Raw genomic sequence first — 12,754 nt, forward strand, 5'->3', positions numbered from 1 at the left:
TTTTAAATCGCAAAACACTAGACACACCCACACTTCCAGCCAATAAAGGGGGGACATTTGAGGCAAAGAAGGGAGAAGTATAACATAAGAAGATACACAGACAAGGAAGGAGAGAGAGAGAGAGAGAGAAAGAAAGACTACTTCTGAGAAAAGACTTAAAGCTCTCTAGTGACCCCCTTGCAGTTACAGTTACAGTAGGGCCATTGCATTCCTTTCAGGATGAGGAAGCAGTTGGCTGCTATTCTGAAACTAAGAAGTAGACACCAAAGTCTTATTTTGCCTTAGAGATGATAAAGCTGCTCCATTTCACTATAGCTATGACAGTTTGGGAGAATTCTTGTCATTTATTATGTTCAGAACATTAGAGCTAGAATAACTCTTAAGAGATCATCACTCTAATTTCAAAGTAGTGGAAGAGGAACCCAGTACTTGCTCAGCGTCATTCACTATACTAGTGGATAGTGGTGGACCCAGAACTAGGTCACAGATCTCCTGACCTCTTCAGGTCCCAGCTCCTACCTCTGCCTCGTGGCTGTGTTCCCACAGGAATACCCATAATGGTAACAGTCCCATACAATTTGTTTGGCTTAAAATGTAATATACAGTCAACCCTTCAACAACATAGGTTTGGACTGCACAGGTCCACTTATGTGCAGATGCTTTTTCTTTTTTTTCTTTTCTTTTTAAGAAATCTCTGTACCCAGTGTGGGGTCTGAACTCACAACCTCGAGAGTAAGAGTCACATGCTCTATCAACTGAGCCAAACAGGTGCCCCCAGATGGTTGGTCAACAAATACAGTACAGTACTGTAAATATATCTTCTCTTCCTTATGATTTTCTTAATAACATTTTCTTTTCTTTACCTTACTTTATTGTAAGAATAAGTATATATACCTCGGACATACAAAATATGTATTAATCAACTGTTTATGTTATTGGTAAGGCCTCCAGTCAACCGTGGTTAAGTTTTTAGGGAGTCAAAAGTTATATGTGGATTTTCAACTGCGCAGGGGGTGGGCACCCTTAACCCCCGCATTGTTCAAGAGTCAACTGCATATGCATCCTTCTCTTATCAGTCAGAAAAAGTGGTCAATCACCATGTCATTCCCTGATCAAAAAACCTCTCATTGTCCTTCATGCTGAAAGAGAGTAAGAGGTATTTGCTTGGAAGTCAACCTCAGGCTCCAACTTCCCTTTCCTGCCTGATGATCCCTTTGCTTCCAATGCACAATTTAACACAGGATGACTCACAGGGTTCTCTATACACCCCATATTTTCCTAGGGCTCTGCTCATGCTGGTCCCTCTGCTCCTCCCACCCATGTCTTTTGAACATTCACCCTTTCTTTAAAGCCTAACATAAATAAATGGCAGCTCTTCTCTGAAATCTTCAACTTTCCAGCAGGAACGCTATCCTACTTTTCAGTACCACAGCTCTTTCGAAACCTTCCTGAAGGGCATGTTCATTCTGCCTTCTATCACAGCTACCTGTGGGCTTGCCTGTAGTCCTATAAACTCACTCAGGGCAGAGAGGGATCTTACTCATTCACCTCCATTCCTACTGTAACACATGGTACCTGCTATATCACAGAAAGAACACAGGGTTTTTTTTGTTTTTTGTTTTGTAATGTTTTCCTAACTGAATTTCTTTCCCAATTCAGAACACATGCAAAATAGCTACTTACAACAATACCTCCCTTACCAAGTTTAAGGCTCAGACTATGAACTCCATAAGGGCAAGGACCATGCACACGATTCATTGTGGCATCCACAATGAATACTTAATAATGTATCCAAAACACTCTATGCCCTTTAGAAAAACTTAATGAATCCAGAAGTAGACTATCTTATACCATGTTTTAAGAGTTTCAAAAAGTTTCCAAAATACTTTGCATGTGAAATCTATTCACACACTTATTTACTGTTTCTTTTGGAACCACTTATAATCCTTTTCATGTCTAAAGAGTTTGAGAACTTGGAAATATCCATTTCTGTTTTTCCCTCTGTACCATCCTGTAAATGTTCCAAAAGGCCAGGAAAGGAGACTGGAGCATCACTAATTAGGGGAAAATAAGGCTGTACGTAAAACATTCTGAATAATCCTCCAACAGGCAGAAACACGTAAACTCTCAGGGAACTACCGGAACCAGGGACTATTAAAAATATTGCCTGACTTACCCTTATATATCTCAAGGTCTACAGACACATGGACAAGAACTTACCTAAAGTAATAAGATACTGCACTGTGTCTACACGTAGGCACAGACTAAAATTTAGACTTCAAAGGGGGCACAAATACCATCTCATGCAGCAGAGTTCCCAAACCAGGCTCCTTGGCATCTCCTCAGAGGCCTTAGGGTAGGAGCAAAGCCTCTTTCTTTTACCAAACAGCTCTGCTCTTATTTATTTAGGTTTGAAGGAAGGGTCTTCCTGCTTTTAAATAGAAGTCTGAAAACTACAAACACAGACACTAGGCAGTTGTCTAGCTGAACGGGGAGTGGGATCCTGGAGCTCTAGGATCAGGTTTCTGAAGGTAAGCCTGATCATGGCTGAGAGACACATGGAAACCCTCATTTGAAATGTTCCCCTTACTTCAAAAAGGAGGAAACTGGACGAGAGATTAAGAGATCTGCCCTGGTCATGAGGCAGGCTGACAGGGTGGAAATGGGGCTAAACCTTGGGGTCTGCCACCTGCCTGATCCTCATTCTTCTTTCTGTATGACACACACACACACACACACACACACACTCTCTCTCTCTCTCTCTCTTTCTCTCTCTCTCTCTTTCCCCCACGTGCACCTGTGCATTACCTTCCTTGTACCTGGAATACTAAATTGCAACCATAGGAGTCCAGATGACAGGGAGTATGGGCCCCCATAGAGCCAATCCACAATGTACTTTCCCGTCCATTTCTTCCAGGAAACCCAAAGTCAGACCATATCACGCCCTGTTTTGAAAATAAAGTTACAGTCCATCAAGAACCAAATCTTCTATATGGTAGTGTTACACATTTTCACTTGCATATCTGTTTTCTGGCACTTGGAACACTCTTTTACAGAAAATGCTACAGATGGAAGTTAGGTTTCCAGAGCAGTCCAAGAAATATTTTAAACCAATAACATACATGAATTATCTCACTAATAATAGTTATTCAACAAATATTTACTGACTGTTCTAGAAGCTTGTGATGAATCACTGAATAAAACAAACATGCCCACACAAATGAAGCTTACATTTTAGAGGCTGGAGACAGAAAATAAACAATAGACATAATTATGCATATATCTAGGGGAAGAGAGTCTCACTTGGGCAGCAGGAACAATAGTACAATGGAAATAACAGCATTTCAAAAAGTCTCTCAACTGAGGCAGCCAGAAAGCCATATTCTCTCTAAGCAGTGTAGATATATCTGGGCATAACTAGTGCATTAACCTTTTGCACTCTAATGACAACATGTTCTGATGGAGTTATTTAAAACTATAGATGCTGGAGACTTATTTTCACACCTACTAAATCGGAATCTCCAGGTAGAGACAGCCTATCTTTTGAAATACATATCCATACATGACTTCTGCTATGCTCCCCAAAGTCATGAACTCAAGTATAATAAACTTTAAAACAGAGACAGCACAGTGCTCTGGACTTGGCTCTTCTTATGCCTGGTTTTGTGGACAAATCATGCCCTCGTCAACTACTGACCCATAAATACTCTCTAGTCCAGCAGTTCTCAAACCAGGCTCCCCTGGCATCTCCTTAAGGGGCCAGAGGGTAGCAGCAAAGTCTCTTTCTTTCCTTTTATTATTGAAAATTTATTTATTATTTTTGAGAGAGAGATAGAGAGTGAGGGAGGGAGGGGCAGAGAGAGAAAGGAAAACATCCCAAGCAGGCTCTGTGCTGTCAGTGCAGAGCCCGATGCGGGGCTCGAACTCACAAACTATGAGATCATGACCTGAGCCAAAACCAAAAGTTGGAGGCTTAACTGACTGAGCCACCCAGGCACCCCAACCTCTTGCTTTCAACAAACTGCTCGGCTCTTATTTAAGTTGAAGAAGAGATGTTCCTGCTTTTAAATGAAAGTTGGGGTGCCTGGGTGGTTCAGTCGGTTAAATGTAGAACTCTTGGTTTCGGCTCAGGTCATGAGCTCATGGTTTTGTGAGTTCGAGCCCCGTGTCAGTCTCTGTGCTGGCAGTACAGAGCCAACTTGGGATTCTCTCTCAACCTCTCTCTATGCCCTCCCCCCACTCATGCTGTCTCTTTCAAAATAAATAAACTTAAAAAATAAAAAAATAAATAAAAGTTGGAAAACTACAAATGCAGTTTGACATAAATGCAAATCCATGAAATTATAGAATGTATAAGCTAGAAAAGAGAAAGAACATACTAGTGAACCAGATACAAAGGTTTCTCCCCTTTTTTTTAAGTTTATTTGAGAGAGGATGGTGGAGGCGCAGAGAGAGAGAGAGAGAAAGAGAGAGAGAGAATCCCAAGAAGGCTCTGCACTGACAGTGCAGATGTGGGCCTCAAATTCACAAACCGTGAGATCTTGGCCTGAGCCGAAGTCAGACGGTCAACCGATGAAACCACCCAGGCGCCCTTTATTTGTTTTTTAAAATCGTGAATCTTTCCTATTGGGTTTTGAAAAAACAAAACAAAACAAAACAAAACAAAACAAAACAAAACAAAACAAAACAGAACACACTTCTGTGTGCAGAACATGATCCTAAATGCTGACTCTTCTTTTATCAGTATCTTCAATCTACATTTTCAATTTTTCAAAGCAAACCATTAACAGCTGCAGTCAAAGAGAAAGAGGATTTTGGAGAGACATTTAATGGTAGTTTTGAGCAAGACTAGAAAAAAGTGTTTTCATTTTTGTTTTGAGTAATGAAAAGAGTGGACTATGTGCATATAACTAATGTCTGTTACAGAAGGGGCGTGGTTTGGAGGGTAAGCGCTATTGTAAATGCCTATGCACATGGCTCACATGCAGCTGCTCCAGACAGTTACAAAAATCAAGTCCCTTTACATATGACCCATAAGCTCCATGCAGGGAGCTTACCTCTGAATTCCTGTTGCCTAACATAATACCTGGCTCAGGGTAAGTGCTCAAAACATTTGTTGCTTGGGATGGAAAGAAGAAACTGTTGGTTTATTATTGGTAAATGTTTCCAGTCCAGAACATTTTCAAACACCTACCACATCCCTGGTATGATGCAGAATACAAGAACTAACACAACACAGGGCTACCCTTCAAATCTAATAATAGGAAACAGTTCCATAAATGAACTCTTTCAATATAATGTGGCAAGTGCTCTGACAGAAGTGAGCAGAGGGTGATCTACAATCGCTAAAGGAAGGCTCTTGGTCCAAGCAGGGAGCTTAGGAGAAGTTTCCAATTAACCTGGTCCTTGTTGAACAAGTCACCACACTCAGTTTGGAATTTAACTAAAGGCAACTGAAAGACGTGCAATATAGACACAAAAACCAGAGCTTTGCCTTACCTAAGAAGAGGCTTAAGTGATTCTTAATTTAAAAAAAAATTTTTTTAAACACTTATTCACCTTTGAGAGACAGAGACAGACAGAACATGAGCAGGGCAGGGGCAGAAAGAAAAGGAGACATAGAATCTGTCAGCACAGAGCCCGACATGGGGCTCGATCCCAGGAACCATGAGATCATGACATGAGTCAAAGTTGGACACCCAAATGACTGAGCCACCCAGGCGCCCCAAGTGATTCTTAATCCTATATATATATGTTATATACTATATAATTATGTAATATATAATGAATGTCAACATGCTTCTCCTCAGAGAAATGCATACTATACACAATTTCACATATACTTTGAGGGAGACAATGGACCAATCCCATGTGATGTGAGAAATTCTGTTCTAGAGTATTGCTTCACAAAGAATCACAGAAGGAAGATTTCCCTCTGGGGGATAGGGGTTATATGAGAAACTGGCAAGAGGGTTCCCTGACAGCAATGACAAAAAAAAAAAAAAAAGGAAAAATTATTTTGGAATGATTAGATCAGAGTGACCTAAACTACCAAAAATTCAGCTACAAATTGGGTGGAAAAACCAAAGGGTGAAAAAAAGGTAAATCTGTCACAAAATAGACAGAATTTTGTGTCCCCTCGCTCCCCCACAGGTTCTTAGAGAGTTGAGGTTTTCTTGCTAGTTGTGTTCAGTTACTTATAGGTAGTCAAATGTCTGAAATCAAAGTGGGCCCAAGAGGAATCTACCTTGAGTCTTGCTAGAAACAAGTGACCTGGTTAGGCTGCTATTCCAGTGAAATTAGTAAAGGTGATTGGTGGGGTGATCCACCCTGGAGTCTAATCCCACATCCACTTCAACAGTTGGAAAAGTCTTTAGAAATCATCTATATCCATAAAATTCTATTCTACACCATCCCTGAAAAGGGCAATCAAATATGCAATTGACCATTAAAAAGAAAACCACCGACCCAAGATGGAATCACTTATTCCAGGCCGTATCACCAAACCAGGGCTTACTATTTAACCTAGTTGCAGTTTCAACCTCCCCCAGAATGCAGTTTTAACTAATGGGTCAGGAATTTTCTGGTCAGCACCAGGGAGGTAATCTGTCACGTGGAGCATCTCCAACCACTCCACACAAAAGGAAATCGAGGTAATCTGCGTGATAAAACCCCATGCCATTCCCACGAAGGGAAGGTGATTTTACCTGAACCTATACTTTTTTTTTACCTTTGCTAATAACTTCTTGCTCCATCTTCCTTCCTATAAAAACCTTCCATTTTGTAGCTCTCCTCTACTTGCTAGATGGGATGCTGCCTGATTTATTTAATAAAGCCAGTCAGATCTTGAAATTTACTGGGTTGAATTTTTTTAACAGCTGCTCACCACAAAATATCTGCTTTCTTGTACTTACAGAAGGTCGTAGATTCGCTTTACACAGACAGGTTTATTTTCTTTTCTGCCAAAAATTGCTATCTTTAAGTTATCTGAAAAACTGTCATGCCTTCTCTTCTTGTACCTAAACTCAGGAGCATTAACTTTTCCCTCCAGCTGCTATCCTCTCAACTATCTTTGTCAATAGTGCTCTTGAAGCCTGACTTTCTAACCCTAGACACAGCCTACATGAAACCCTGCATATGGGACTGCAGCATTCCATCCTGAACACTGCACCGTCCATGTAGTGTCAGTGCTTTGTTTGTTTTGGGGGTTTTTTGTCGTTTGCTCAAGCAACTGAATTACATCATGGCTAATCTTGGGCTTGCCTGCCTTTTTCTTCTGAACCGTTGCCTAGCCATATCTCTTCAGCCTTGATTTATTAATAGATCTTAGGAAAAAGCCGTGGTCCTACATTTATCCCTCTTAAACTGAATCTTGTTTAATTTCTGCCTGGTATTTCACAATGTTTAAAGCAACCTGTCTACATGACTCCTAAATCTTACCTCCAGTCCTAATTTCTCTTCTGTTTATAACTAGACCCATATTTTCACTTGCTAACAAGTTATCACTACCTGGTTATTAAATCCTTACAGGTCAGACCCCAATACTAACATTTTGCATGTATCATCTCATTTAATCCTTATGAGACTGAAGTTGGTTATACTCATTTTTGTATGTGGAAACTAAGGAATATCACTGCTCTTTTGACAGTATTATTAAAAAACATACAGACATTCTTGTCAAAACAAGTGGGAGGGGGTGCTACTGGTATTCAGTGGATAGAGGTCAGGGATACAGCTCAACACAACAAGGAAAGGTTCTGTATCTTGTACAATTTTCATGCTGCTAAAAAACCTGATTTTAGTTTTCTGAGACTAGGACTCCAACTCCATTTCACATGTCACCAAAGGATCTTTGGCACGGTTTTAATATACACTGAGTTTTCCAGAGAAACACAATTACTAAATAAGTCGAGGGAGAATTATAGTTTGTGTTTCTGCAGTTTTATTAGGAGTTGTTCACCATTTTGAAAAACTAAGCCACCAATAGCACTGAAACTCATGGCTTTGGGCTCAGCAATATATACGCCAATATCAGTCTGTGCTTGTGTTGTCTCATCGTGGTGACTCTATGTGTGTATGTACAAATATACTTAAATTTAGCTTCATTTCAAAATGTTAACTATCAAATCTTGGAAATATTCTATGGAATTTTGTCTTAATTCTTCAAAATCGAACCTTTCCTTTGTAGGTGGGTACAAGCATCTGATTAATTCATTATGACTTCTAGTCTAGTCAGGCTTTGAATAATTACACATTGAGTCACATGTTTCTGTCTAAATTCCCCTGTATTTTAGTAGCTGCGGCATTTTAATCATTTAAAAGAATCACCTGCAAATGGCATTTCAGAACAGTGGAGGGGATGCGACATCTGGCATGAGACCCCTGCTACACCATCTCTATGGCTTTCCCAGTATGCACCACACATCTCCCTGCCTTTGCTCCAGCTGGTCTCACAGCTCTCCCACGCCCCAATTCACACTTCTCTTGGAGGACCCAATGTAAATGTCACTTCTTTAAACCCTTCTACCACCTTATACAACTTAGTCGTTATCTCTTTTGGTCTCCCTCTCAAAGAATGTTGACTCTGCCTCTGACCCATTCTCCTTACTGCAGCAAGAGCGATCTTTTTAAAATGTTAAGACCCCGGCACTCGTTTGCTTTGCGCTTTGAATTAGCTCCAAATGCCCTCATTTGTAGGACTGTATGACCAGGCCCTTCTCACCTCTCCTACACCTTCTAAACCCCTGCATCTCGTTGGCCAGGCTTTAGTCACAATCGCCTTCTTTCTTTTTTCCTAAAAAGGTAAATTTTTCCCTTCTTCAAGGGTTTTGCATATGCTATTATTCACTCTGCTTAGAAAGCTCCTGACCCTCCCTTCACATGGCTAGCCTCTCATCTTTTATTTATTTTAACGTTTATTTATTTTTTGAGAGACAGAGAGAGACAGAGCATGAGCGGTGGAGGGGCAGAGAGAGAGGGAGACAGAGTCCAAAGCAGGCTCCAGGCTCTGAGCTGTCAGCATAGAGCTTGAAGTGGGGCTTAAGCTCACAAACTATGAGATCATGAGCTGAGCTGAAGTCAGACGCTTAACCTACTGAGCCACCCAGGCACCCCATAGCTTCTCATCTTTTAGGAATCACCTTACATATCACCTCCTTGGAGAAAGCTTCCCAACTTACCCTATGTAAAGTAAGTCCCTCTCCCATTTGGGCCCATTTTGTTTACTTCATAACACTTAGGACAACTGGCTATTACTGGTTAGATTTGTCTATCTCCTCCACCAGAATATGAGCTCCCTGAAAAAAGGGGACCAGGGCTGTAGGACGAATATATAACCACTCACTTTTTTACAGTTATTTTCTATCTTTTTACCACTTATTTACCTCAATAGCTCCAGCAACTGACAAGAGTCCACAGCACATAGCAGAGTTTATATCTAGTTTCTGCATTTATCTATCCTCAGCTTTGGCACTTTTGGGTTTTACTGGCTGAACACTTACTATTCTGTTTTGCTCTGGAATTTTTTTCCTTGGGCAAATATAGATCTGGTGGGTATGGTCCTAGTATTCCTTGGTCATCCCAGGCCAATGCCCAAATCTAAGCAATTCTAACAGACAGCAACTAACTATAGTCATTTGGGACAGCCTCACATAGAAAGTAGCAAGCTCCCTCATGGTCTGCAATGTCAGAAAAGGGACATTGTGGATCACAGTGTGCATCAGGGTTGGCCTTGGTTTCTGGAGTAAATGGAATGTGGTATCCATTCAAAATGATGGCATACTGGTTTTAGAAATGGTCTACTTAATTACATACCTGATTTGACTACTTCATTATATCATTTAGCATAGTCACTGAGCATTAAGATACCAAATATATGTTGCTTTATTATAAATTACTTCCTTTAAAATTCTCCTTTATGTCATAGGTTAGGTACTTTAACAATTTTTTTTTAATTACATGTGTAGTTAATGGTATCATCTACACACTGTATTTCAGGATCATAAAAGGAATGCAAATACTGAGAGAGTTGAAAATCAGGGCCACACCACATCTACTCGAATCAACAAATACTGACTGATAACATGGGATATGCTAATCAAGGAGGGAGACTCAAAAAAAATGTGAGACATAAACATCTCTGTTATTGTGTTGAGAACTTTACAATCTAGTTGGAGACACCAACCTGAAACAACAACATCAATAAATTATTCAAAAAAAAAAAAAAAAAGCCACAGGCAGTTTCTATCACTACCACACGATGGTACAATTAAGAGGTCAAGGATAGTTGAAATTTGGGGGCCTGAGTGCTTCAGTTGGTTAAACATCTGACTCTTGATTTTGGCTCAGGTCATGATCTCGCAGTTAATGAGTTCAAGCCCCACATCGGGCTCTCCACTGACAGCACAGAGCCTGCCTGGGATTCTCTCTCTCTGCCCCTCCCCTGCTCATGCTCTCTCTCTCTCTCTCCCTCTCAAAATAAATAAACACACTTTGATTAAAAAAAAAAAAAAATTAAGTACCAAGGGAGCCAAGTCCTTTACTTTATTCAAGTTGGCATCTCCAATGCCTAATATAAGTGAGTCCAACAAATGCTCAAAAATTGCTGGAGTTACTGATCTAGGTAAGTAGATCTAATTTTTTTTAATGTTTATTTGTTTTTGAGAGAGAGAGTGCAAGTCGGGGCAGACAGAGAGGCAGACAGAGGATCTAAAGTAGGCTCCATGCTGACAGCAGAAAATCCAATACAGGGCTCGAACCCACAAACTGAGATATCATGACTTGAGCTGAAGTTGGACGCTTAACCGACTGAGCCACCCAGGTGCCCCAGTAACTAGATCTATTTTTATGCTGAACCTGAGTAATTCCTAAACCTGTTTCAATTAACAAGTTATATAATTATTACAGAGTCAAACACCATTTTACAAGTAACCAAATCTTCCATAATTTTAGTTTTAACCAAAGAACTGAAGAACACTAATTAGATGCTTAAAGTATAGAATAGTGGCTTTTTTTAGTCTACCATGTAAACTGATCACTGAAAGATAATTCATTCCTAAGTTGTTTTGTTCTAAAAAATGGTATATTTTGAGTGGGATGTTCTCAGAGAACAGATTCAGTATCAACTAGCTGGTGTAAGCTCTAGGCTCTGAGAACACCTCCAAGTATTTGTTCTTATACCTATACCATGGCGATGGTTGACTTGAGTCCATCTGTGACATAAAAAGTTGTCTCATTCTATTAATTCTCTGTGCTTAGATCAAAAATATAGAAAAGCTGATTACACAAGAGTTTTATGCCTGAAAAGAAGAAAGAAGTCCAATATTGGTCAAAACAACAAAAATAAAACTAAAAAAATACTAAATATTAAAACTATATAAAACTTACAAAGGATAAATACTTCAATTTAAAATTTAAACAGCCCCTTAAAAGGACATTATAAATTATCAAGCACTTAAGGGTCTTTTTTCCTTAGGAAAATTACCTTAGGTAACATAAACAGAAAAGAGATAGTTAACTCTACCCACAGATAGGCTTGGATAAATTCTTACATTCCAATTTGCCTCATCAGAAAGCATCACTGACCATCAAGCCCCTTTAATCATTACTAAACCACCTGGCTATATTTCAACCTACTCTATGTTACAAAGTCCAAGACAGGTTAGAACTAATTTTCCATGTATTGCACTTTGGGATTCTGTGTCCTGGTGACTTCACATGGCTCCTGACTCTCAGCAGCAGCCAATCTGAAACACAACATAAAATGGAGTCTATTTGGGAAAACTTCTTGGGGCAAAATCCTTTCGCTATATGTTTTTTGTTTGTTTTTTAGAGAAAGAGAGAGAGAGAGAGAGAAAGAGAGAGAGAGAGAGCACAAACAGGGGAGAGGGCAGAGGGAGAGAGAGAGAATCTTAAGTAGGCTCCACACTTAGCACAGAGCCCGATTCAGGGCTTGATCCCATGACCCTGGGATCTCAACCTGAGCTGAAATCAAGAGTGGGCCACTTCGGGTGGCTGGGTGGTTCAGTTGGTTAAGCATCCAACTTCAGTTCAGGCCACAATCTCATGGTTTGTGGGTTTGAGCCCCATGTCGGGCTCTGTGCTGACAGCTCAGAGCCTTGAGCCTGCTCCGGATTCTGTGTCTCCCTCTCTCTCTGCCTCTCCCTCACTCACGTTCTGTCTCTCAAAAATAAATAAAATGTTAAAGAAAAAAAAAAAAAGAGTGGGCAACTCAACCGAGCCACCCAGGCACCCCATATGTTGATTCTTAATAGCTTCAATTATGATGATACTTACTGATAATTACAAAAGGTAACACCTGCCATTCTTACCTAATAAGTGAGAGAGAAAGAAATTTTATGCGGTAATGTCACAAATTCCCTATCTTTCTTGGGAAGTAGAGAAAAAAATATTCCAAATAAAGTTTTACTTAGATTACTTAATGACATGATATATAACTAAAAAATAGTGGGGCTAATTTCATTTGCCATACATGAAAGTCACGCTATAGGATATTTTCCAATCATATCAGTATATTTACCAGTGCATTTATCAGTGTATATATTATATATTTATCAGTGGATAATTTTAATTTGTGGGGAAAAAAAGGGTTAATAGATGGAAACTTCAGAATCTATGAGTAAAAACTTCTAAAACTAGAAGGCTGAAGAGAGCTAAGAATTTCTCATCAAGATTGACAAATGCTACAATTGATTAGAAGCCACAGAAAATTTGACAAAGGTGAAACTAGGGGTAT

General features: G+C 39.8%; 1 protein-coding gene across 2 annotated transcripts in view; it reads right to left on the minus strand.

The window, feature by feature from the left end:
* The window catches only part of HSPBAP1 (HSPB1 associated protein 1), a 58,199-nt gene that overhangs the window by 14,499 nt on the left and 30,946 nt on the right, over positions 1-12,754 (minus strand). For both annotated transcript variants that reach the window (XM_045502269.1, XM_045502268.1), the window contains exon 4: positions 2,809-2,945. In XM_045502269.1, the coding sequence (XP_045358225.1) occupies positions 2,809-2,945 (137 nt within the window). The remainder of the gene's footprint in view (positions 1-2,808; positions 2,946-12,754) is intronic.

The sequence above is a fragment of the Leopardus geoffroyi genome, chromosome C2 (genome assembly GCF_018350155.1).
Source record: "Leopardus geoffroyi isolate Oge1 chromosome C2, O.geoffroyi_Oge1_pat1.0, whole genome shotgun sequence".
Lineage (NCBI taxonomy): Eukaryota > Metazoa > Chordata > Mammalia > Carnivora > Felidae > Leopardus > Leopardus geoffroyi.